Here is a 27,929-nt window from a genome sequence, read left to right as displayed (position 1 = left end):
CATCGAGATCGATCGAATGTTGATTATTATGCTCTTAAAAGAGTTGGTCAAGTTAGTAGGTGAAACAGAACGAGCATGATGCTTTGGGCGAACTTTCATCAGCGACTGGGTATAATATTTTCTTACCAAGTGCTTCCATGTTTTCTAAGATATTACTCTATATGGTTGTGCTCAACTGAGCTCTTTTTTATTTTTATTTTTTTGGACTGAGGATTTCCCACGCAAGCATCTGCGAAGATTGGCTTGAATCGATTTAGAGAACTTTAGACATTTTGGCTAGTGTATATTTATGCTGATATTATTATTTGTTAAATCGCGGATCATTCAATTGAACTCCAGGGTCAGGCAACTAGCCCCCTGTTTCCTTGCTCTAATTCCTCATCTTCTATTGCTTCCACCGTGGCATCTGTCATAAGGAAAGCCGTGGCTGCGGGCTCTTAAGAGATTGGGGAAGTGAGAGAAGAAAGAAAAAAGGAGAGGCATTTTGCTTGCTATAAGAGAAAGGAGCATGGGGAGCAGGAGCGGCGAGGTGTGGAAGTCACCAGCATCGGTGAGGTGAGAGGAGGTGCAAAGGCGTAGGAGGCCGGCGTAATGGCAGGGTTGAGGGAGGGTGTGCGCGCTGGAAGGGAGGGGGTGCTTGGAGACTGGAGCAAATCACCCTGCAGCTCGTCCTGCAGCCAAAAAATGGTACCATGGGTCGAACTAGTGCAGGTCGGGCCTAGGTTGCAGGGGCCATGCAACCTGCACCTTCCTGCTGGACCTGGTGTGTGCAAGTTGATCTACAACACAGAAAAATTTGCTGCAACGAAAAATTTGCTGCAAATAAATCAATATAAATAAGCCGCATAATAATTGACTTACAAGATTAAGTTTCCCACAGAGAGAACCATGCAAAATTGGATGTGCATGACTTGCCCGGGATCATGATTGTACAAAGATATTACATGTAAACAATCTGGAGCACAGAGTTGCAAAACAACTCTAGTTCCTTTCGAAATCCTGTGTTGCGGTTATCTTCTTTGGTGATAATGTCATCCCTGTGCCTTTTCTCTCCGCGTCCTCTCGCCATACAAAGCATAGATTTCTTGTTCTAGCTGCAGAGATAGTGTAGTTGCTAAATGGAATGGTCACAACAACAAAACTGTAACGCTATCAGTTTGATACGGTGAGATCAATCCTTAAAATGGTTACAAACCAAAACTTAGATTTTTCCAGGATTTCTTGCCTACAGATCAAGTTTAGTACAGATAGTTATAGTGTCCAAAAATGTATCACAAGGTGTAAAATAAGAATCCAAACTGTTGAACTTGATCATGGCATCTTAAAATATACACAAACCAAAATTCAACTACTTCGGATGCTGCCCATCTATAAATCAAATCAAAAGACAGTATCGCGATACTTAAAAAAACTGTCTATTGGGACAAGCTCGTGCCAAAGCAAGGGATTTCTAGAATAAATAGTTTTTTTGTTTGTAGACGGTTGAAAGGTAACCAGATCATTTGCAACAATTTAGATTTTCTTTTTGAACTCCCATGTTCGAATTTGACATGAGCAGGCTTATGTTCTAATTGGATCAACTTTATCGCGTACATGTACACATTATGTGCAATTTCAGTCTGTCAGACAGGACTGGTGGCAAACCTAGCACAAGATATTTCCTCACCAAATAAGTTAAAAACATAGTATAAGTCCAGTCATCCTAGATGTGCATATCAAATGATCTTGTACTTATTTAACTTGATGCAAGTATTGTGATTGCTGAATATGATAATCATGTAGGACATCAATAACTTGTTCAAGTGTTATGAGCAAGTGGTTCATGTAGATGTTCAACTGGAGCCTGCCGGTCACCTCTTTTGAAAGAAAGAAAGCAATAACTGACAGAAGATTAATAAATTGCAAACTTAATTCAGCAAGTATTTGCATATAAAATTACCTGAAAATTTTTCAACTTTAACCTTTGCACCTCTTTAGAAAGTTTTCCAATGCTGATATAAGACAAGTTTCAGTCCAATGCCCCAAAGATAAATGTTGAAGAAAATAGATGCTATACCTCAGTTGCAGATGGGCCAGATCAGCCTGCAGTTCCCTCTCTCTACTAGAAGCTAGAGATAGCTGTGTATGAAGAAATTCAAGTTATTGAACTCGGCCAAACTACAATAGAAATTAATCAGATTAAATAAATTTCAGCATATAAATTTCTCCGGTTTTCTAGTTTAAATAGTGCTCGAGGGATGTGACGGAACATAGGGAAGCTTTTGCAGTGTCCATATGACTTTATCTACAGATTCAACTGATCACCTACCCATTGACTCTGAACCAAATCTTCTTCATACCTAAATAGATTATTGGCTGTAGAATATCATAAGAGGAAAAAACTCATTCCATCGTACAACTAAATAGCTACTGTAATAATGTACCCGCTAAACTTTTGTGAATGTTAGAATGATTTATCTGCCAATTGACATCACAATTTCTAGCTAGGAAGCACGAATTTGGATACTCAATACAAGAACGACATGATACAGATATTCCAGTATGGAAAATCTTCAAAAAATAGGTTAGGACATGCTAGGATACACCAATAAATAAATTATTTTATATATCTGCAACAAAACATCCAAAGCATGATTGGTTTATGATATAATACCATATAGTAGCATTCAACATCACAAATCTTAAGATAGTTCACAACATGAAATCAAACAAATATTTAACAACATTAATCAAAATCAATCTAGTAAACATATGTAAGTTAGTAGATATAGATGCAAAAAACATTCTTTATCCATTCTTTATCCGGAAATTATAAATACTCAAGGAACATAACTAAAACAAATGCAGCTAGCCTAGAGCAACATAAAAATCTATTATCCAAAAAAAAATGCAGCAACATAACCAAAATGCTGCATTGTAAGAAAATGAGATCATGATACAACCCTCCTACTTTGCCAATGCACCTCACCCATCTTATGATTCACATGGGCAAGAACTACCAAACTTAAAAGTAAAAGAAGAGGTTTTCTAGTCATTGTAGAGATGCATGAAGGGAAAAATCAAAAAATATTTTGCAGAAGAGGAGAAAAGGAAAAAAAAGAAAAATTGACCTCAATGATAGCATAAGTAATAAAAAGAGCACAGCTAATAACTTACTTTAAGTTAGTGTCTGAGATATGTCCTGGAAGTATCCGGACATATCCTAGCCGTATTCAAAAAGTTTTAGACATATGTTAGGACTTAGGAGTATCCAGATCCTTTTCGAATTATAAAAAGTCAGGATACTTCTTTCCCATATCGAACATGTATCCAAGCCAAATTGGAGCCTTATCCATATCTGGTACCTATCGAAACTGCCATGAGTGGTGTTTTGGAGTTTCCATGATTCCCAGATTTCTAGTGGTTGGCTGCTAATGAGTTGCTTCATTGATGTATTTAGACGGAGGTACTCATACTAAACTGGAGGAGGATAAAGGAACTTACAAAATAAGTTGTTACAAAAAGCGAGAACCAAAAAAATCTGCAAGAAGGTTGACCTGCCTCTAAGAGACTGCAGAAAGATGACATCCATCTAAGAAATGTTCCCATTATTTCAAAAAATGGTATTATTGAGGCCATGCTCTAAACGTGAAAGGAAAGTATAATTTTTGTTAGAGAAATAGACTAGATATCTAGAGAAATACAATCAATGTGGTCACGACTCACCAATATAGTGAAAATACCTATGTGGAGAAACAATAAGCATGTGATAAAGGTCATAGATACATATATACATACATAAGTACATACATACATACATAGACATACATACATACATATACGTACATACTCACACTCTTAGGTCTCATGCAAAAGATAATGAGCCCTAGACTTGGATTGGCTTTATAAGTCCACAAAATATCACCTTATACATTTTCTTGTGGGCTAAGCTCTCCAATCATGCAAGCTTTCTCTAAAGTTTTCATATTTCTTCTAAGCTCCCTGTCATTACTAACTAAGGTTCGCTGAACTGCGCCGAACCGGCCGATTCGGGACATACTGAGCCGGACCGATTGGGGATGGGCACGGTTCATCCATTTATTTTGGAAAAATCGAGCAAGCGTCCCCCCCGGCTCGAACTCTCTCAAGAGAACCCCTCTCGCCCCTCGCTTGCGAGCACCACACCCCCTAACTCCTCGGCCGCTCGATGGTCCACCCCACATCACGTAAGTCCCTCCCTCTCCCTCCCCCCACCCCTCTCTCGCTCTCTCTTAGAATCAGGTTGGAGTTAGGATTTCCCTTGCCCTCCCCCTTCCTCCCTCCCTTCCGACTCTCCCTATCGGTATGTCTTGGAACAGTACAGTATGGATCCATACTGTGCCGAACAAGTCGCCAGCTAGCACCCCCTTCTATAGCGGTTCGGTGACCCTTGATACCGACCTTTACTTCATAAATGTACATTTGCATCATTGCAATCTCCTTCTAGCATACTACCGCATGGTCCTCGCAACAACATGCATAGAAAGATCATTTTTATATTCTTAACCTCAAAAAATGAGAATAAAAATATTGCATTTAGAGGGATTATAACCAGTGTCATCCAGTCCATTAGGTATGATGTGTCTTTCTTAATCATCGCTTCCAATGCAAAGCTAACCGCTCCAAAACAGAGGTGTTTTTGAATCTCCTTTTACTAGAAACCAATAAAATTGTCAGAACCTGAAAGCTCCCTCCTAGATGTTGCCTTCATAATGCACTGTACATGTCAAACCATTATAAAAAGATCGGCAATATATCATCTATTGGTGCAAGTGTAATAGATAAGCCTCTTTCTTTTACGCTCGTTTGACATCTTTCCTATATCTACTAGTCATCGTCCTGAACACCCTCATCTCAGATATGCATATATATCCACATGGTAAAGGCTAATGCAACAGACTGTTGTGATTCTTAATGGTATTGATTGATTGGATAAATGCATCTCCACTTCATCCACTCTGCCTTAAACTTTCTTGCATTCAGCATGTGCAATGTAAACGACTCATTTGAATAGAAAGAGTATTAGACGAATGATCGTCATGTCACCATGTGGTGCTAGTGACAGATCCAAAAGAATTTTTAGATGATTATGATTCCATCAAACAATGAACGAATGGCTATGGTCCTATCCGGTTCATTTTTTCCATTTATGTAATTGACAAGTGTGTTTTCCTTTATGAAGTAACAAGTACACTTCCACTTTTGATTGGTGCAGTTATAGTCTCTCCGAGAGTGTCTCCAAGGAGAGAGAGATGCAACTATGACGTGTAGGCTTACTAATGTGGGGTAATCATATAACCAAGAAAAAAAAGGATTGAGGTAGATCTAGTTTCTTTATCTCACATGGTGCTAAGGGAAGGGCAGAGAACCTCTTCTCTCTCTCCCTCTCTATCTCTCCCTCTCCCCCTTTTTTATTCTCTTCCTAAGCAAGTCGTTGGATGTTATGCAGATAAGAGAAAAATGGTAAGAGGCATGGAATCCCTCGGCATATGGAGATCGACCCCCAACCTAGAGTTGTATTTTACATGTAGAGATTTAAGACAGGCATCTACACTAGAACATCTTGCAGTAAGGACATTCCTTCTAAATATAATGAGTTCATTAACCTGATGCAACAGAGAAAAAATGAGGGCTTGAAGCTGATCCAGCTAATTAAGGTTCATTACCAAAATGAATTCCTCAGTTTTCCTACAAAAGGATTTAAATCCCGGTACAAGTACTTGTCCTACTCTAGTCCTAGATTAGTATGGTATCAGGATAGACTGGAACAACCACTAAAAACAAGAAAACAATCTCTCTCCAGTCTGGTATATCTAGGACAGGCCAAATCCTTAATCCTTGCTATAGTTAGTTCCTTTATCGCATTACTTTTGAATGTTGTGACATACAAGGTTGCACATTTTAATTCTTTAATTCAAGTGATAGCTAACCCTTATATTATTGACCACCCCCACAGTATTTTATGCGAAGGCATACAATTAACTTGCCAAGTAATTGCAAGGCAACCTATATAGGTAACTAGCCATATACAATATGATGAGGAAGGTAAGGACTATTTCTCAATCCATAATTGCTCTTGTTTCAGTATTAATATTTACAAACTTGGAGTGACATGATTGATACTTAGTAATTTCTATAACAATGTACAACTAGGAACAATGCCTTATGCAAATAGTTGAAAAAAATATCATCGTTGATGGATCTTTGAACTCTATATAGATTTCTGTAGGAGCTTGAAAGTGAAATCCCTAGGAGCCTGCAAATGACCTTGCAAGACCTTTTAGGCTGCATTTAGTTAGGAAATAAAATGAAACACATTCGGTCCATCTTATCCAGCCAAATGCTTGCATTAACACCTGGGTTAAACTAATTTCTTGAAGGGGCAGAATAGATATTTTTGAAAAGTCAATAAATGCTCTACTTTTCTTCGTAACATATTTACCGCACTCAATCCAAGAATGAATTAGTAATATAAAAAACCCCACAATATCCGTACAGGATACCATACCAGTACCTTATCATATTTCTCACTTTTTATCTCGGCACATCTCAGTACGGGTGGTACGCCTCGATATAGGTTAGTACACACCTCAGTACATCTCAGTACGAGCAGGTACAGGGTCCATACTGATCCAAACTTGAGTTTCGTACCGATTTCCACTCTGTACAGTATAGTACGCCCTATACGGACAATACAGAGTGGTACGGTAGACCATGGTGGAATAGTTCAACCCTTCTTTTTCCCCTCTAACTTATTCCATTTAACCAAGTTAATCCAGACTTTTTAGTCTTATCAAATGCAACCTCAATTACTAGACAAAAACAAATTTAAATATGCCTACAGTGAGAAAAATGTTCATGGTACTTTTAGTGAGAAGTGTACGCTAACCAATTTCTCCTCTAAGTATAAGATAAAAATTGACCTAGTTAGCAGACCATTAAAATGACCAAAGGGAAAAACAAGAAACAAACATTGCTTTGTGTCCTATTGAGATGATGGGTGGCACATGCTATCACAAGCTAAAAGAGATGGGTAAAAGAGAATGATTGCATGGATACAAAAAGTTTCACAAGTTCAAAATTTCTGCAATTAGAATTAAATGTTGTAATTAATTAGTTCTGGCATACAGCTGGAGGTAGTCACTAAAAGTTTCCTCTGACATGCAATATAATATATCTGTCTAATGAAACGCGGGACAAGACTATTCAAAATAGACAAAACCATACCTGTGGTAAATCACTAGTGTCTACATCAGAAACACTTGTTTGACAACCTGTTTAAACATAAATTTCCAAATTACAAAGTCATGCACATTAAAATGTATGTGCATCAAGATGCTAATAAAAGCATGCGCACAAATGCGGATAGATATAAATTTAGATGATAAATTATATCCGATTATATGTGCCAAAATAACTGTATGTTGACCTGTTTGAGATTTGCTAAGTTTGAAGTTACAATGTTCATATTTAGACATGATGTTTTATCCAAAAATAGGTTCATTTAAGCAAATTTGTTGACCAGAATATATGATACATAGTAGTAAATAACTCGCAATTTTTGACCAACATCGAAATGGATAAACAACGGATCACATCGAAGCAAATTTCTTTAATCCTTTTTTTTTCATGTGACACACATGCGTGTGCATGGATATGGCCGGCCAGGTGCACGCATTCATGCAGATGTTTGGATGTGAAGGGTCTAAACCATGGCCATTATTTTTTCCTTCTTTTTCGTTTGGGAAGAAAAATAGTGGTAACTATTATGGTTCTCCTGCTATAACAACTATTTTGCAATAAATTAATCGATATTTTATGGTTTTCGGCTTGAGATTAAGTTTTATATAAAATAACTTTACAAATGTGTGGAGAGCACAAACAATCAGGGCGGTGTCAAATAAATGAAGATATTAGCCAATGGACAGATTGGTGGATGCAAAGGTCAAATAAACATGTATCGTAAGGTTTTGTCATTTTTCTAGTCACCATTCAGATTAGGATTGATTGGTGAAATTTGAGCATGATGGTCCAATTATATAGCCAATGGGAATGTTTGTATTCAACCTTTGGAGAGATTCGAATACTCTAGGAGGTATTAGACCAAGGTTTGCTATGCCAGAACTAGGGCTCAGACCGGTTGCCCGGCAGTATGGAACGATACGCTCCCGTACCGTTCCGTGCTGGCCCCGTACCGACACAATAGAGGAGGCGGGGGAGAGGCTAAACGGGAGAGAGGAAAAGAGAGGGAGGGAAAGAGAAGGAGAGTGGTGGAGGCCGGTGGAGGAGAGCGACCCGTGCGGAGGAGGCAGAGGAGGGCTTTGCAGCCGATCCCCTGTTTCGTTCGAAATAGGGGTCCGGCCCTTTTTTTTATTTTGCAACTTTTAAGTGAAGTCGGCAAATCGGGACCCGGTTGCGGAGCCCTCCTCCGCGCGGCTCACCAGCCTCTGCCGACCGGCCTCCACCTCCCTCCCTCCCTCCCTCACTCGCTCTCTCTTTTTCTCTCTTTCCTTCTTCTTTTCCTCCGTCGATGGGTTTCGTTTCCGTTGCCGAAACCGTTCTGGTCCGCCACCGGTACGGCCCGAACCGCTTGGTTTAGGATGGTTTTGCCAATCTTGTATTAGACTCTTGGAGGTAGAATTTAGAAGTAGGTAGCAGACTCCTAGAGGTCATCCATTTGAGTATCAAACTCTCAGAAGGAGTTTGCATTGAGTCTTGGTGGGAGTATACACGTTGAAGGCTCAATGGTAGAATCAATTTATTATGAAAGCATTGAATTATGTGCTTTCTTGGAAGGTGCTTGTTGCCAGATCCGTAACTAGTCTCAGATGGAGTGTGGGACTGGGTGTTTTAGTTTTAAGGGATCTAGTTAGATGAGCATGATGATCTTAACTAAATTCAACAGTTGCATATGCTTTGAGAAAGAAATACTATTCATTCTCTCACACTCACATACAATATATTGAAAAAAAAAAGGGAAAAGGTCCTCCCAGACATACCAGATGTTTGCTCTACACACTTGATCAATTTAATCAGTTGTTCCTGCCAACAACATACATAGAAATATAAAATGCTGAGGACAAGAAAAATCCATTGATTATAAAGTACCGAATAGCAGACCGTTTGCATAGCATTTTGCTGCAATAAAAATTGCAACATTGGAAGAAGTGAAGCAGCGTTTACTGCAGATTTTTCGGGTACTCCACCTACTGGATTGATCATGCAGTTTGCTGATGGAGCTACCTTAGAGAACAAATGCAAAAGATCATGAGATATAAGATTCTAACTCCAATAATAATTTGGTTTTGACCAAGCTGAATTATCTTTTTTTTCTCATCTTAAAGGTTCAAACAGAAAAATGCTCAAAGAAGAAAAAAAATAAAAGAAATACAATGATATAACCAAAGCCAAAGCAATTGACAAGTTTACAAGATGACTTGTCAAGTGCCTCAAAAATTTTTGCAGTATATGATCAAAACTGAAAGCCAGCAAAAGTTTATTTGTTCATTTTTCGAAAGGACTGCAAACAGATGTCCTCAATAATCTCTGTCGGACTTCCATAGGAATGTCCTGGCTGCAGAAGCTATTCCTTCAGCGAGATTATCTCAGGTCCCTCACACAATTCAGAGAATAGCCATAAATTATTCTGCAACATGGTTCTATTCCAAGGTCCTCTACTTTTAAAGCAACAAAATTTGATACTCACATCAATTATATCTACTAGACTAAAGGAATTTGACGTGTTTAATTTGTTTTTGAATGTATGCAGAAGCAAGCTGTCCCATAAGGCAAACCTTGACCCGGTTTCCAGTCTGGAATTTTTTTCTGGCATAGTACCTATTAAAGATTCTTTCAAATCTTTAATAAAATAACCCATTCTTCCTTGGTCCTCCACTTGTAATATAAGCTCGATACTTAGTTATACTTGTAGCATCCTGATCTTGATCAAGTCCATCCCATTTGATCCATTTATGCTGCACTTTGCTAGAAAGTGAGAATAAAGGTGCTACCAAACTTATTTAACATCAACTTAATTGAGGCAAGTAAATGACCCATCATGATTCGTGAATCAGTAATTAGAAATTAGGTGTATGTTATCATTGCTACCCCCCTCCCGCTCCTTCCCTGAAAACTGCTTGTGCCCGAAAAACAGAAAGTCAGATGTTTGATAACCTGGAGATCGAACTCAAGTTTTTTTTCCTATATATTGATAAATAACAGCACAGCTTAATACTTAAGTACCTTGGGACCAGCATCAGCAGATGTAACCTTGAACCGCCCCTTATGTTGGACAACTTTTCCTTCTGATGATTCCTCATGAGACAATGCTGTATCACCAGAGCAATTTTGTTTCAAGCTGAAAAAAAAAGACAACAGAAACATCTTTTGCTGGGTTGTCCTGAATAAAAGACAAGACCAGCTAACCAGAAAAAAAAGAAAAGAAAAGAAAGCATTTTAAACAGATGAGTTCTTGATGTCGTACCAGATACTTTATGTGGATCTTTCAATTGACAGTGTAACAGGGGACCACTATGGTTCCTTTCAGGCTGAAATTTCCGCTGTAAATCATCCCTTTGACATGTTGGAGAACCTCAAAAATGTAAGCATTGTAGTATGGACATAAATATCAGAAATGCAAAGGAAAAATATAGAAATTGTATACCTACTCATGCAAACATATAAGCAGAACAGCAATGAAAAAAATTGACTTAGGTTTTGCTATCATATAACATCAAGAAATCATCACAACCTGTTAGATCTTAGAGCCTTCATATTTTTGTTATGCTTGTATGTTCTCTGAAGCACCAAGAATCCATCAAGATATACGTAGAAGAGGATCAGAGTATGCGCGCTACAAAACGCAGCCAGCCAGTTTGACGTGACGTTATCTAGATGCATCAGTCCCATATCTTGGACTGTCATACCAAGATGGCTCTGGTAATAGTCCTCTTTGTAGGTACATTACCTAACAATAATGACACTCATCTAACTAAGTTAGACTCTGAAATCACTTATTTGTGAACCCACCTCTCACATAAAGATTCTCATTTCCTAGCACCATTTCTGGACTGACATCCTGTTGCAGGGTAGTGTACCAACATTTCTGCAAATAGATTTTCGGATCATCTCAAATTCATGAAAAATAAATATAATCATTCATAACAGTCCTTATATAATTTTCTCTTCCTATCATGGGCCATATTGCTGCATATTTGGATGCTTTTACATATTATGCTACAACATCCATCTGGGTAATTTTAGGCTCCCCCTCCTCTTTTCAGGCAGTTCCGCACAAAATATAGTCCTCATTCACTGATGCCATCATTGATCTTCTTTACCCATATCAATACCATCTCATGATGAATGATGCTGTGACGTGTGACCTATAGTTTTATGACTCATTTATTTTCTCTAAATTACATGTTTCAAAATAATGGATTTCCTTGTTTCATCAAACATGGACATCCTGCAATATTTGGCTGCAGGTTTTGTCACAAACTTCAGTATAAATGCCTCATTTTTTCCCATGCACAGCTCAGTGGCATATGGCAGTACAGATCATCTAAAAGCAGATCTCCACTTCTACCATCCTCTTATGAGTTGGGAAGAACCTCTTCAATCTCCCCATCAAAATTTAATGCTTTCCCTACCATCATCTCACCAATTAATAGTATGTCATCCATTATAGCATACACTAATGAGCTTGCTTTATTAATTTTATATAGCATGGTGATCGGCATGAGAAAAGAAGGGCCTGAAAATACCATCTCTCCATGGAGCCAAATCAAATCGAAACATGCCGCTACTGCTACCTGATTTCACATTAGCCATGTTACCATAACACACCCTTAGTGCTATAACCTTATCCACCAAATACAGACCTTTCTCCCTCGATGCTTCCAAATTACATCTCTTGGTACTGAGCCATCTGATCTCCCTGGAAAGGAATGAATTGCAAAGCAGAATTCATGAAACTAACAGCAGATAATCAGGATATGAGTTACTATTTATAGATTTATGTTTTAAAGCCAAACGTGTTTTAAATGATCCAAGCACAAACTTTGGCAACTCAAACAGCTTCATGATTTCACACTGATGTTTTAAAATTGGGTATCATTACCACTTTAAACATTTCACGAACTACCTCTCTGGGCACTCGGCCATCCTTGAAAAGGAATACATTGCAAAATAAAATTCATGGAACCAACGGCAAATAATCAGGACATGCCTTAAAGCTATAGCAGTTCTTTGTGTGATCTAAGCATCAAAACTTACAATTTGAAGGGCTTCACAATATCACACTCATGTTTTAACATTGAATATTATGAGCGGCATCTCCTTCTTTATGGCTAAAGGTGAGTGTGCCAGGATCACAAAGACCTTTCTATGTTTACATCGCAAGAAACAAGGAAAAAAGATACCAACTTATAAGATCTTATACAAATTCATAATAGATCAGTCAAAATCAAGGGAGGCTAGTACTTAAGGAGTCCTTGTTCAAGAAGCTGACATGCTTTGTATTATAAGGGGACACAGAGGGACTGAAAGAAGAATCACCCATCAAATTGGGGTTTTACTGGGGAAACGCATCTTGCTTACCTCACGAGAAGCTTTGTTTGTTCACTTTGGGCGGAACAAATAAAGCAAGTAACATCAAAAGATGCAAGATGTTGATAGAGAGAAATTAAGTGTAGATGGTCTTGGTCCCGACTATATAGGACATGAAAGTAATTGAACAGCACATATAAACATAATTGTATGACAATGCTTTCTTTCAATCTTTCAGTGACATAATTCTGCTAAAATATAGGACATCATTATTATAGAGGAGTGCCATAAGAGAAAACTGAAGCCATAATTCTTAGGCCAGCATAGGTAATTGAAGGATTCAAGGTTGTACAACAGAAAATTTTAACATATTCAAGAAACATAAGATCTGTTAGGCACAATGCAGACAAACTAAGAAATCACTAACAAACAAATACATAACAAGAATAGCCCTCATAGTGGGCAATCGGCAATTAGGTGGAACTTCACATATCAAACTGAAGAAAATAAAGAAGTGCTAGAGACCTTGTTTCACTGAATAGAAGTAGTAGGAAGAGGTGCTACCCATTCTATGTTACACTCTAGTTCAACATGTAACAGTATGTACTTTTTTGGCCTTAATGATGGGCATCATTTGCAAGACTCGGCATGCCAATTCACACAGCATAAAAAAAAACTGGACAAACTATTCAAATATGCAGGACCAGCGTTACTTTGGCATGTCCTAGTTTCCGCACTATCTGACATTTTCTATGTTTTCCATATCTCCCTGTACAAACATGTTAACAAAAAAATCAGATTTGTCCTAGTTCTCCAGTGTGAAGTTCTACAAATGTTAATATAACTTTTCAGGTGGCACAATGAAGCTTACAGAAGTTAGACTATAATATTGTGCTGATTGTATATGTTGATCTAGTACACAACAAGAAAGGAAAAGGGAAAATAGCCTGCCGAGTGTCTAATATGACAATAGATATATCTGGAATCAGTTGGTACCATGACAAATAGTTCTTTCTTTAAACAGAATTGTGATCTAGATAATAGTATTGAAATGCACATAAATTGTGTGTTTCAACAGAAGAGGTAGAAAGAGCATGCGATCAGTAACACACAAATGATGAAAAAGTTAAAATGAATTAAGATTACATATTGTCCACATGTATGAATCAAGACATTAGTTTTAAAATACAAAGACTTACCTGTCACTCTCCCCAGTATTGTTTCTATAAGGAGAAAGAACATGCTCTGGTAAAAGGGAACCACTTGAGAATTTCTGGTGTCCAAGAATGTTGATATTTGCAGGTACAGGACTACTTCTTTCCATAATTTCACCATTATGCTTGTGAAATTTGACATCTTCTGCCAGTAATGACTGCTGCAAAGGGAGTATGGACTCTGAATTTGACTGCCCCTTCCAATCAGGACTGGTAGCACTGGTATCGTCCTCGCAAACATCAAAACAAACTCTGCATCAATTAATATTATTTGAGATATTAGTACTACTGCAATCTTTTTAACTTAATCATGTCTATTTTGTCATCAAAGCTCTTTTCTTTTTGTAGCTTCTAATACAATATGTTTATCAAGCTTCCATAAGAAAAGAATATGCATGAGCTGAGCAAGTGAATGTTCAAAAGAAGCTATACATACATGTCATGGTTTCAAGTGCCAGCCCGTGATGAAACAGTATCGGCATCCAGCACTAGGTAAGTACAGCATTGATTAAGTCTTCTCTTAATTTTTTTAGTTAAAAAAGCTTTTCAACTCCATTTTTTGTTTCAGCATAGCAGGTCATATGGATAAACCGGTTATCCAAATCATTTAATATAGGAAAGAATTACAATAGACACATGATGGTAAGAAAAGAGTTTGCACACGCTACCAATAAATGGGGTAGCAAAATGGAATCTAAATAATCTGATATGATTCACAATGTTTTAAAATGCCTAGAAATAAAAAAAATCATATGTTCTGGAGACCCTTAACCTATGCATTAAGTAGCCTCAAATTAATAGTTTATTGGAAAAGTATAATGTTTTGATTTTAGGACAGTTTAGGAAACATGTAAAGGGTCTATTTTTTTCATATGCATTTTAAAACCTCCCACCTCATATTTAATAATTTAGATTTCCATTTTATGAACCACCATCCCTAAATTTGGTAGTGTGTGGAAAGTATTTTTTCTCCATAAATATTTACATATAATAGGGAGGGTCATGTTATTAATAGGGTGGATGCAAGAGGTTTACATAGATATAGATATTACCTAAATGGCCCTTCCCTTTACTCTTATAAGTGGATAATGTAGTACTGTGATAGATAGAAAGCATTAAATGCATCCATGAAGTCAATCTCACAGGGTAATAATGGCACATTTGATGCCATAGTTATATACACATAACTACATACTAATAATAGGGTAGGCTATTTTATTCATATGGTGATGGAAGAGCTTTGTATAGATGCAGATATTACCTAAATGACCCTTCCTTTTTACTGGCTACACCTATAAAGTAGAGAAGTGCAGTGTAAACAGAAAGAGTGTATTAAATGTATCAATGAAGCCAATCGCACAGGGTAATGATGGCAAATTTGATGCCATTGTTACAATAAATATACACGTCTTTTTTAAGCACATAGAAACAAAAGAAAGGTCATTTAGATAATAAATTGTGTAAGTTTAGCACATGCAAACTTCTACCACCTTCCACATACGTATTACAGCCTGTCTCATATAGACCACATGCACTCAGGCAAGAACACATGCTTACATTACCATGCTGCATGTACGACCCACCGAGTAGAAGTGCAAGGGGAGGCCACCTAAGGTGAACAGCCTATTTGAGATGAATAGGAAGCGGGAAGATAATTCCAGCAAAATATTCCCTTTTCTTTTGCAATAGGTAGTGTATACATTGCACATATTAGATTACCCCATACAACTGTACTCATCTCTTAAAGCGATACTTTAACCACAGACGCTACATAACTGAAATGGGAAAGTTTTGCACACACATTGTTTCTTGTTTGGATGCAACTGAGTTAGGCTCTGAGTGGTCTAGAATAATATTAAGAATGTCTCGGTATGAAGAAAATGCATTTTGTTAATATTCTAGACAATTCATATCTAAACATACTTGAATTCCTGAAGAGGACGAATAGGAAATGCAGAAGCAAATGGACCGTCCAAATCTTGAAGATCTGCTAGTCCGCCCTAAGATAATAGAAAAGAAGCTTTTAGAACATTTCAAAGAATGTGATGCATGAACTACACTCTTCAAAGCTTGGGATGAAGCAAAATTTGGAGGCAGAAGAGATGGTAAACTTGGAAGTTAATACCTCCCTAGAACTTGTGGTGCTAGAATGGTTAACCCTTTCAGATGACAGAACCTCTTGTGAAAAATCAACACCATCAAAGCCATCCTTAAGCTTGTGTTTATTATCTACATCTTCTGAGCTGACTATGTCATCTGAAGACTCAATCTGCAAATTAAAGCATAATGAGAAAGGTTAAGAATTTTTAGTTATCTTCTTTTCCCTTCAGTGGATCCTATTTAAGACAGGATCACTGTTCAATTAGTGCTAGCATCAAACTCAAAGTGGACCTCCTTACAAGAGCAGCCTGAGTTTTTAAGTCCTCCAGATTGAAGTTCCAAGCGCTGATTCCACGTATGTACTCTTTCTGCAAATCCACTACTTTGACATCATTATCAGAAATCAACAGTGCAGAGTTTTGCCACCACATGCAATATTAACTACAGCAATAACAAATATTAATGAAAAAAGGATAACAAGTTCATACAATCCAGTGACATATTGCATGACATTTCTCACTTTCATAGTATTAAGTGCTAGCGTTTCAGTGCCAAGCGAGCAGGTTACAGAAAATAGTTAGCTCAGGGCATGCACTAGTTATATATTAACTTGACATCCCAGTGTGGCTGGATGCTTGTGCATGAACTCACATCTTTAAACGCACTTCCTACTTTAATGACTATGCTTACCTTAAAACTTGCTCAGATTTAATGCTTAACTAAAAAAGGATGTATATATACCAAAACTGGGTGCATCTATTGAATTTAAATAACAATCTAAAAGGGAAATCCAATCACAACGAAGCTTGGTAGGATCATCGCTGTCATTTGGAGGGTCTGCATATTGAAAATATCACATGTATTATAATGTGCAAAATACAATACTATCGCAGTTCGAGTTAAGGTTTACGCATTGTGGTGAGAGGTACTGATGCATTCAAATTTTTAAAGCTTCAAGTTTGCTGGAATTAATTTTGATTTTCAGTTTGTTAGGTTTTATCTTCAGTTTTAGCCATTCTTTTGATGCTAGTTAGTCTATTTGATGTGTACTCGAGATTAAATTATCTAATCTCATCTATGTAGGGTTTAGAATATATAGATCATTGAAGATGTGGTGATTTAACTTAAAGACCCACACCAGCTAAGATATAAGTTGCAGGTCCTTAGTCAGATGCATGGGATTAAAATAAAAAGGAATATAGAGGGGAACGCATGGACAGATGACCCACCTTGCTGGGCATCTGTATAAGTCCGTGCAGCTCCTCTTTTCCATCTTTTGTTGGGCATGTTTGGCATTGCTTCTCCATTTTAAAAAGCTGGTAGTGGATCTCAATGAGAGAACATAGGCTCGTTAGGATTCTAATCGATTTGAAAATCACCAAGCACCCACTTTAGGGATTGGTTCCTACTGCTCATGATCCAAACTGTTTAGCTTTCTAAGGCATGTACCTCCAGAGATTGCTATAATGAGCTCAATCAATTTGCCTTGTAATTTAACTAAGAGTTGGACTACGCCCTTTATAATAACTCCTTGAAGGAGTTCATGATCCAAAATCAATGATGGAGTATCCAAATTCAAGACTCAAGCAATTGAACATGATTGCCACTGCAAAAAATGCTTAAAAATCAAAATTTATGTGTTTTGGTAGTCTCTAACCTAATCATCAAGTAGGTATCAAAATGGATATCCATGTTTTACTATTATCTAATAATCAAAACCTAGTGAATTTAAATCCATCCATATTATAAGATATGCAGATCGTAATCCATAAAGTGAATTTTCATTTTATGTGCCCCATCATGTATTTTACCATATTTATGCAACTGATACCATTCATTTTCGTATTGACTTGATGCATAGCTTAGAAACCTATATGAATCTGGTTCTTAATTATATGCTGTAATGTAGACCATGCTCAATGGTTCGGATATTCAAATTGCATGGTTTATAATCAATTTTAAAATCGTTAACTCCTTTTACAAGAAGTTAATGGAAAGTGTGTAGCCAATCCTATAACTAATTACTTAAACTCTTTCGTTTTGTCCCAACTTAAATCTATATCTTGGTAACATTAATCAGAGCAATACAATATCAGCTATTACATTTACATTACAGGGAAGCATAGTGATGTATTCACATAGATGAGTTAGTTTTGTAGGCCAGTCTATGCAAATAATTAGTCAACATCCTACGTACATTTGAAATTGCTTTAGTTGCCTGCTCCCCCTTATCCAAGCTATAGACCAGAGACTACATTTACGGTCAGCACTGTCACCTAGTCTATCCAGACACCTAGTACTCTATCTAGATGCAATTAATCATATTCCATAGCACCTAAATGCTCTAGGATAAGAATTCTTTAAGGGGAAAAAAGGAAAAATGAACAATATCTGGAGCTACAGGATATTTTGATGGTAAAGAACAACCTAGCAATAATACGTTTCATTTAAAATTTTATGACTTGGAGAAACAACAAATATTTTGCTGCTTGATTTAGTTCAGAAGCTGAACATCAGACTCCCTGACAAAGTTCCAAGATAGGATAATTGAACCTGCTTCATGAGACAGACAAACAAGTTCAAAAAAATGGTCGCACATAATAACTTGAAACATTTAGAAAAAACAACACATTTAACAGATAATATCTTTCACATGATCTTTAAAACATATAAAGCAGCCAAAAGGAAGTGCTATGCATATATTTGCAACCTATTAGCTTTATTTAGCTCAACAATATCAAAGGACCCTAAGTAAGATGTTCTATGACTCTCATGACTAGATGACTTAATTTGATAAAACAATAAATGCAAGTGCATTTTGTTATCAACCTGTGACAGTTGCTCCTTATCACCACATACAAGCTTATTCTGTTGGAGAAAATTGGCCTCTTTTCCCTAGAAACAGGACCAGTCAGGCTTAAAAAAAAATTAGTATAGAAGCAGCTTTGTATTAAAAGAACTTAAATTCAAACCTTCAGTTCCCTACAATGATCAGCAAGTGGAGACAGGCCATCAAGAATAGTCTGTGCAAGATATTCATTTGAATGAGCATGTTTGAAGAAAGGATGCTTCAAAAGCTTTTCTGAAGTGGGACGCTTCTTCGGATCCTTCACTAAGCAGGTAGCTACCATCTCTTTGAAAGACTACAAAGACAACACACTTTCAAAACATTACTCAGGACTTGTTTTTTATCAATTCTAACAAAGAAAACAGACCTTTGAGAATCTTTTGTCCCTATCATAGTCAAGACCTGGAGGTGCATTTTGTAAGGTCATAAGCAACACCTGCAATCATGAAATAGGATGCTTATTGCATAAGATCCATGCATCACCGCAAAAGGATATGTCTTCTAAAGATTAATTTACAAAGATGCACCTTTATTGGAGGATACTTGGAAAATGGAGCATGGCCATGGGCAAGTTCTAGTGCAGTTATGCCAAATGACCAAATATCTGCTCTGTTTACAATACGTAGAATGAAAAAAAAACAAAAAGAAAAATTAATTAAGTTACAATTCTTCAACATGTTGCAGTTTCATAGCTCCTCATATCACTATCAGATGGTCGCCACTCACTTAAAATCATATCCATGTAGCTGCTGCATTACTTCAGGAGCCATCCTGAGAAGCATAAAAGTAGGCAAGAATCAACAAGTCAAACCGGTATTCATAACTCATCTGATTATACATAAAATAGAAGCCAATGAAAGAATTATCAAGCCATTATTCCAAGTTCAAAATAGAGAATCTGAAATGCAACATGTGCAAACAAGGAGAAGCACCAGCAAGGAGTCCCCACAAATGTATTTCTTGACCGTTGCCGATCTCCAGTATCAAACATGCATGCTGAGACACCAAAGTCTGCAAGCTTAACAGCTCCATTAGCATCGATTAAGATATTCCCGGCCTGAAAATAGTAGAACCAATATAAAATGTCCAAATACTACAAGAAAAAAGCAGAGCCAAAATAAAGTTGGTGCAATAAAAATATTTCAAAGAGCATGAATATCCAGTTTAAAAGTCCTATGAGTATGATTATATAGATAGATTGGAGCATGCCAAGGTAGCTCATAGCGCTTGTTCAAGTCTGTTTTAACCTTCTCCATCCAACCTTTGACCTGGTCGACATTTGGCAGTTAGACATACCACTATACCAGGTAGGTAGAGGGATGTGGGTAGATAATCCTTGTTAAATCAATGCTCACTAAAGAACCTGATTTCAAGGATAAGATCATTAGTATCACTTTAACATATATATAATCCTACCCAGACACTAACAGAATTAGATGCTTATGTGGGTTCAGGGAAATGATTTGGCAGTCTCCAGCATAACGAGCATGAATAAAGATACAATATTAATATCTTGCTGAACAGCAATCTACAAGCCTAATCCCGTCCTTCTAGATTCTGCTTTGTGAACCTTTTTTCACAATCTATCAAAAGAATTTACTGATGCCACCATGGTTGCTCAATTGCACAGTTTAGCAAAGCTTACACTAAAATTGAGAGAATCTGAGAGCAACTGTTTGGTTATAGTTCCTAATACCCATCTGCTTAAAAGCCAACATATCACATAACCTTCAGTAACAAACAGAGCTACAGCGGATTGATACAAATGTTTTGACCGTAAATTTCATAAATGCATAATTCTTTCACATAGATGACTAAAGCAGATAATTATGTGACAAGAACAACTGCATTACAGCCAGCCAGCCAGCCAGCCAGCCATGTATGTTAATTAGATGTGTGAAATGTCATCAGAAACCAAACCTGACAAAAAAGATATTGTAAGCATATACAAACAGATTAATATGCTTGTTGCAGGGGTATTCAAATACCATATTAAACACGTGGTCAAGTTAATTTGAAGTTTGACACTTGGAAAGCTCCTTGAGCTATGTCAAAAGCATATCATATTATCATGGAAAAAGAACGGAAAACTACTCACAAGTCAAAGATTATAGCCTTTTAACTTGCAGCAAACTAATATTATCCAGAGATATGTTTCTTAAGCCTAACATACTAATCTTAGTGAAGGATTTTAAGAACTCTTAACCTGACTGCAATTACAATCATCTCATAAACCTTATTCAGCTAATGGTTAACTTTCATACAGGAGCGGCCCGATGTATTGGGGGCCTAAGGCCATTTTGTCTTTGAGGCCTTTCCTGCAGTGGACCGGCCTAAGGCGAATTCACAGGGGGACCTTTTTCCTTTCCATTTTGTCTTTGAGGCCTTTCCTGCGGTGGGCCTTCTTTGGGCCGAGGCTTTAGGCGACCGCCTCTGTCACCTAAGGGTTGGGCCAGCCCTGCTTTCTTATAACCTTCTTTGCCACTCAATCCTATTAAGGGCAGCATCCTTTGTCAACCAAGTTAATGCTCATCCTTTTTCACTAATTCCATCTAAGTCCTGATATGACACTACGCTGACAAGGCAGACCCTACCATTCGCAACTGTGTTTCTAAAGAAACGAACATAAACAATTAGATAAATAAATAGTACTACGGCATTCTCTTGCATGCCTTCACTCAATCAAATAGTTGGATCATGATTTGAACATCATAATGCACTGAATGAACCAAATTCTTCTTTTTGGGATTAATTATTAATTTGCTGTTCTAAATGATAAGGATCTAACTTCTCAAACAAGAAATGATATCATACTAGGTCATGTTTACTTGAATTTTTTAAGCACGTGAACGGTACAGAAGAACTTACACTTCCAACAACCAATGAATTGCATAACAAACAAAAGTTAGAATCAAACTCCTCAATGCTAAAGGTTTCACTCAGTATAATAAAGCAGACCAAATGTTGTTATTATGTTTTTCTCCCATCATTCAATGTGTATTATGTTTATTTTCATGTAAAACAACATATGCAAGATGTAGAATTTGGAACAAGAAATGATGATCAATTTAACACTTTGGGCATTAAAGGATTAGCTAGAAAATCTGAGAGACACCACAGATAAACATTACAATCTGATACCTTCACATCTCTGTGGATATGCCCATGAGAATGGAGATAAACAAGAGCTTTAAGAACTTCGCGTAGAAGAGTTGCAATAACTGACTCCTCAAAACCTTCTGGATAAGCAGAATTCATTATATGAAGGGCAGATCCACCAGCCATGTAAGGCATCACAACCCACAGGTCGTTCTCTGCTGTGAAAGAGCAATGAGCACGTAGGACATTTGGATGATTGATCAAGCTCATAGTTTGTACTTCACGCCTTATTCCATCCTGTAAGAAGGAAACCAGACAAAATAAACAATCACTAAGAGGAAAGCTATGCAACACATTATTCATCACAAATCAAAAAGGAAGATCTTCACTGAATACTATTATAAAAAGGAAGAACTTCATAGTCAAAGAAATTAGAGCTGAGTTTATGGACAGTATGCTCTTTTACAAGATCCAAATAAAGTTCTATTACATTCCAAGTGCATACCAGCATATGTAATTAAAAAAAAATCACCAAAGTACTCTTTCATTTAAGCATGCAAAATAGTGGAGAAAACATTATAACCAAGTAGCTTGTCTACATTGAAATGAAATATTATATGTTATAATTATATGAAACAGAGAGTTCCACAGATATAATAGAAAGGTCAAACTATGAAAATGAAAATAACCCCAACCAGGTAAGGATTCCTAGTTATGGTTTTAGTTTTAGGCTTAGTTGCCAGAATTTGGAAACGGGTGTTGGAGTGGCTGTGGTACGGGGAAGTGGATACTTTAGAAACACTTTTTGTATTGAGACGCTTAGGAAGCAGGTGTGGATCGAGATTTGTGGAAGATTCCAAAGTGGGTGCAATACCCTAGGTAGAAGATTCTAGCTACAAGAGATAACTAGAAAAATCTAACACTATACGGAAAAACAATTGAAGTAAAAAACATTGTTGCAACTTGCAACTTTAAGAGAGTATCCAAATTTATGGAAGAAATACTATGTGATGCAATGGAAAGTTATAGATACACTTACACTCATAATAGGACATTAGAAAAGCATAAGATTAAAAATTCATTAAAATCATTACAAAAACAAGTGTGAAACTCATATTCACCACTAATTAATTTAAAAACTAACTGCCAGGTCATTCTTAAGAAAGGAAGAGACAATGAAGGATGCAACAGTAAAAAGAAAAGCTTGGACTAAGAAACGTCATTACATAAATAAGTTTTATTTACACTCAATTTTCACCAGTTAATAACAAAAAGCTAACGTACCAGGTCATTATTGCACTTCACAAGGTCAAGAACCTTGATAGCAACTATTTTGTTAAGCGGAATACAGAGAGCCCTGCACACGGTGGCACTGACACCTTCTCCAACTTCCTCATACAATTTGTAATCTTTAGGATCAGCTGGAAATCTCTTCTCAAATTCATGTTCCATGGTTCTTTCTTTTAGGGCATCATTAACAACATTCACACTCCTATAATTTCCAGGAAGCACAAAGTGAGTTAAAAAGTTTGAGGAAATTTTATATCAAGATGAAAACAATTCCCAAACAAATTGGCAAAGCATAAGGGTGAATTTATGACCAAATATTGACCTTTTGAAAAAATCAACATCATTCACTTTAGAGATACCGCTACATACAATATCACTTCGAACAAGTAGTACATATAACATCATTTCAAAAATATTACTATAATGACTGAGAAGTACCAGTTTGGGCGTGGCTGAGAATAACCATCACACGCCAAAAAGTTGACTCAAGAAACAAAGAGAACCATCTTGTAGTGGAAGCCATGTACCTCCAACTACTCCAGCAAGGAGAGCCACAACAGAAAACTAACCAAATTTATTTGTGCCAAACACTACAATGCTGAGGTGATGTATCTGAAAAAGAAAAGCAACTGACAGAATTATAATAACTGATGGCTTTCTCAGACAATAATCAAGTGGAGAACATCTAATTTCATTTGGAAATTCAGAACTAAACTAAGATAGTCTTCAAAAGCAAACAATAGTCATGTCCCAACTGACTTTGCATCAAGACCAAAGCACAGAAAACATAACATCAGAACAGATTAAGAAAGCCTAAACAAAACCATTTTTGTAACTACTTTTCTATTGTATTTCACTCTGTGCCCAAAAAAAATCAAGATATGTGTCAGAATGAGATCAAGGAATCTCAAAGCCACAAGTACGATTACAAATTCATAAATATGGACAACTAACCAAAAAGTTACATGTGATGTGACAACTATCACTATTGCTTAGACTTTAGATTCAAATCCTTCCAAGAGTATCCAAGGTCCAAACACACCAAGCAATTACAAATCCTTATCCACTAACATACACCAAATCAATTCCATTCATGATAAGGTCATTCATTCATACATATGATATGATATAACATAATACTCCTTTGTCTTGAATCCAAATTTTTTTGAAGCCTGTACACTGATGTCACAACAACTTCCATTTTAGATATTCTCCTGACTAATTAAATTCATTTAAGGTCTCCTTCATGTTTTTATCCACTAAGTTACATTTGGCTACTTTCTTGTTTTTCTAATTTGCTTCCTTGAATTCACAAAAAACATTCTCTAAAATTGCTCGCCGGTTCATATATCCAGTCAAGATCATCAGTTTTAATTTCCTTGGAGCTAGAGGTTATTCAAAATTGTGAAGGCTTAATCCTCTTGCGTGAGGCCTAGTCATCTAGTCACTTCTTTTACTGTCACTAATCTTTAATCATTTCAGCAACTACACTATCTTGCTTAATCAGCTGGATGTCAAAAGCTTGTACCAGAAATAGCATTCTCAAGTACCCAAGATGGCACACATACTAAGAAAATTAAGAGTTAGAAGAATGACTTCAACATTTTATCAGAGAACACAGTGCTCTTTAGAGAGCAGTAAGCCTCGTTAATCAATTAAGAATTTAGCCAATATTAGGGTTCAACACCAAATACATGGGATCAGTAGAAAAAGTAATGTGTGATTATTTAAAGATGGGGGGCTAAGTTCGACAAAAATAACACATGTCCACAGAATTAGCTCAAATAGGTACTTTGAATGCAGATTGAGACATCTAATCTATTAATTCAAGGTGAATTTGGCATTTAATCATTGGCAGATCCATGGTTATTACCCAAAGTGAAATTTTAAGGGCATTGTAATATGAAGCTGTCCCCTTATCTCTTTCCACAAAGCAGTGAGCATTTAGCTCATAACGAGGATATTTTGTAAACAAAGTCCAAAGTGCTGGTTATCTAGGACCTCCTAAAACAAAGAAGAGGGGTACCTATGGTTAAAAGAAACAAGAAGAGAAGAGGATCATCTTGCTCTGCTTTCTTTGGTCGACTACAAACGGTGCGGCTCATGATAGTGCACTGATGGGGTTGCCTCATGGGTGTGGGTAAATGGGATGCCTTCTCCCAAGTTGAGCAAGAGGATTTCGCATCATGCGCCCAATAAGATCATATCCATGCGAACCCCTTATTTAAATATGAATTTCCTTTATATATGACCACCCATGCACATAGACCAGTAATAGGCAAGCCAATGTGAACTTTTTTTTTTACTTTTTTTTATATAGTGGTTATTCTCAGCACTCAGGTTTGAACCTGAGACTTGTCACTTGGAGAGATGAGTGCCAACTAACATGGTTGCCAGCTCTTGGCTAATGATTGGCCCTGCTCGACACTATGGGCTTTGCATAGGTTACCACAACTAAAATACTTCGAGTTGTTTGGCCTGTGTTGGATGAAACTTACGCCAGTGAACTTGGCTGAAAAGATGATTTCACTCCACCTCATCCAATTTATAGCTCTAATCTCATTAGTTTGACAAAAACAATATTCAAGAAAATGCCAAAAGTTTTCTTCCTTTAGCTCTCTATAATAACTTCAATCCAAGCACCAATAACCGAAACTCGATGATCAATTAGCAACACCAAAGACATCCAAGACGACCAAGTGTATCCGAATCTCCTCAAAAGTTCAACAAAAATTTTTTTAAAAAATCAAACTACTGCGATACCAATAAATCATCAAAGAACACCAAACAAAACCTATCTACGAACGAAAAATAAAATTAAAAAAAAAAGTGCCGGCATCCGATGAGCACCTGAGAAGACGATACGGCGAACGACGACAGCAACGGACAGGACAACAGAAAAGAAGTGAATCCAGTGACAGGTTGGGACAAAAAAAAGAAAGGGCAGACAGGGAGTCGTCTCAGAGGGAAGCCTTCGCCTCAGAGGGGAGTCCTCGCTCGCGGTTAAAAGAAAAAAGAAAAGGCCTATTTTTTTGGCCCCCTTTCGCCTATATGGTTAGTAGGCATTGGGAACCTAACATGAATTAATATATTTCCCAACAAATAAAAACCAAGAACATGACTTGCAACTCTTAATTTCTAGCCAGGTTGCATCTGCAACGCCAAAATTTAGCTTTTGAAAAAGACTGGCATGAAAAAAAAAGAGCAGATGGTAGAATGAATAGAATGTAACCTTCATGAATTTGTCCTTGATCAGAATCGCATCATCACTGTAGAAAACAGACTTGATTATGGATGACAAAATGAAGTGAAATGTATGCAAGCTAGTCTTACATCAGCATATTCCTGGCGGTTTGGAATATTTTCTAATTAAAGATTTCAGCGCAGCCGCCGTCTTTTGAAAAGAAAGGACGACATATTTGTGGCATGCATTGAAGCCACGGTGCAATAAGGAGGAGAAAAAAAGACAGTGATGGAAGATTTGCTTTTTAGAGAGCCGTCTTTGTGGAAGGGATTCAACTTGGGGATGGAGACTTGCTTTCGCGCCCCTCCCTTTCCCGCAAACGGGGATGTAGGTTAGCCGCAAGAGGCTGAACAGGAAACAGTCACGGAGAGCAAACAAAACTTTGACACGTATCTAAAATCAGAAAGGCCATAGACCGGCCGTTGGTGAAAGGAAAAGGTGGTCGTTGTTCTCAATCAGCCAGCTGATTTATAGAGATCTAGTAAACCCCAATATCACAAATCAGAAAGCTTTATTATAATACATGCCTAATTAGCTTACAGTGAAAAATGAAGTCTAACATAATGGCCGAAGTTTTCTTTTAGCATTACTGACAATCTTACCTATTTACGCCATACAAATTTTAAATAGGTAATGAGTATATGTTTTCAAAAGTTTTCTCTTTCAACTTTCTTTGGAAATTCATCCTCTTAATAAGCTTAACAACAATCTCAACCATGAAGTTTAGATAAGAACTTTAATTACAAGTTGAAAAGCATCAGTATGCATTAGTGAGTATGAAGTGTATTTTGAGCCTGCCAGCAAGTTTCCAAACAAAAGGTGGTATCAAGTATGTATCATACAGTTCTAAGGTATGTATAGGTGAGAACTACAGCTTTTTTATTTTTCAATATCTGAAATTTACTACAAGATGAAAAGAATAAAGTACGTATCTATGAACATGATGTGTGCATCGGGCCTGTTAACAGGATTCATAGGTGAGGCAGTTTGGACTGTGTGCCATCTAGTTATAATGTGTGTATGGTTGAGAACTATATAATATTTTGTCTTCAACAAATTTTGATGTATCATGCAGGGTATCAAAGCATTTATAATGAAAATTCAATATTTTCTTTTCCCTTAATTGAACACCAAGTTTATTAGTGAGATAGAGAGTTTATTAGTCCTATGTGACTATAATATAAAAATGCTATTTTATGATACTTGGCCTACTGTGAAAATGAGGTTTAGCATCATAATAAGAAATTAAATCGGAATGATTCAGAAAAAGGTTAAAAAAAAGATGAGTATGTATATTATAAATCTTGACAGGAACAGCAACTCTATAGTTTCTCTGCTCACCACAGATTTTTTAGGAAAAAAGTCAAAAATATCAATAAAAAGATTAAAAGATACTCATATTTCAATATTTCTTGAACAGCAGAAGGAAGAAATACTCATGTCAGTTTTTCAGATAAAAGTAGCTGATAGACTGTAAAAGCTACAGCGATTTCTCTAATCATTTTCCTTCTCTTTTTTTCATCTCTACAGATTTTCCTGTTCACCACAGTTTTTAGAAAGTAAGTTA

At 36.9% G+C, this 27,929-nt stretch overlaps 1 protein-coding gene across 8 annotated transcripts; it reads right to left on the bottom strand.

The window, feature by feature from the left end:
* Positions 1-812: 812 nt before the first annotated feature.
* Positions 813-26,510, bottom strand: LOC103711518 (serine/threonine-protein kinase BLUS1-like). 8 transcript variants are annotated; one of them, XM_088712052.2, is made up of 22 exons: positions 26,351-26,510; positions 23,557-23,730; positions 23,113-23,320; positions 21,871-22,125; positions 19,662-19,786; positions 19,456-19,500; positions 19,257-19,338; positions 19,097-19,165; positions 18,854-19,024; positions 18,711-18,776; positions 16,181-16,249; positions 15,907-16,050; positions 15,705-15,781; positions 13,767-14,033; positions 10,502-10,590; positions 10,261-10,346; positions 9,139-9,261; positions 9,018-9,060; positions 7,246-7,292; positions 2,057-2,118; positions 1,940-1,991; positions 813-1,094 (listed from the first exon to the last, which is right to left on the bottom strand). In XM_088712052.2, exons 3-22 carry the CDS (start codon positions 23,278-23,280, stop codon positions 1,032-1,034), a joined length of 2,103 nt encoding a protein of 700 aa, XP_088568178.2. In that variant the 5' UTR covers positions 23,281-23,320; positions 23,557-23,730; positions 26,351-26,510; the 3' UTR covers positions 813-1,031. The 8 variants fall into 8 exon arrangements, 7 of the variants coding, with proteins under 7 accessions (XP_088568178.2, XP_026662181.4, XP_088568179.2 ...); XM_026806380.4 differs by having other exon boundaries at positions 9,018-9,261; XM_088712053.2 differs by lacking the exon at positions 9,139-9,261.
* Positions 26,511-27,929: the final 1,419 nt, after the last annotated feature.

This window comes from Phoenix dactylifera, chromosome 15 (genome assembly GCF_051530095.1).
Source record: "Phoenix dactylifera cultivar Ajwa chromosome 15, Ajwa_hap1_PhDact_Kaust_v1.1, whole genome shotgun sequence".
NCBI classification, from domain to species: domain Eukaryota; kingdom Viridiplantae; phylum Streptophyta; class Magnoliopsida; order Arecales; family Arecaceae; genus Phoenix; species Phoenix dactylifera.
This window is presented reverse-complemented; position numbering and strand designations above follow the sequence as displayed.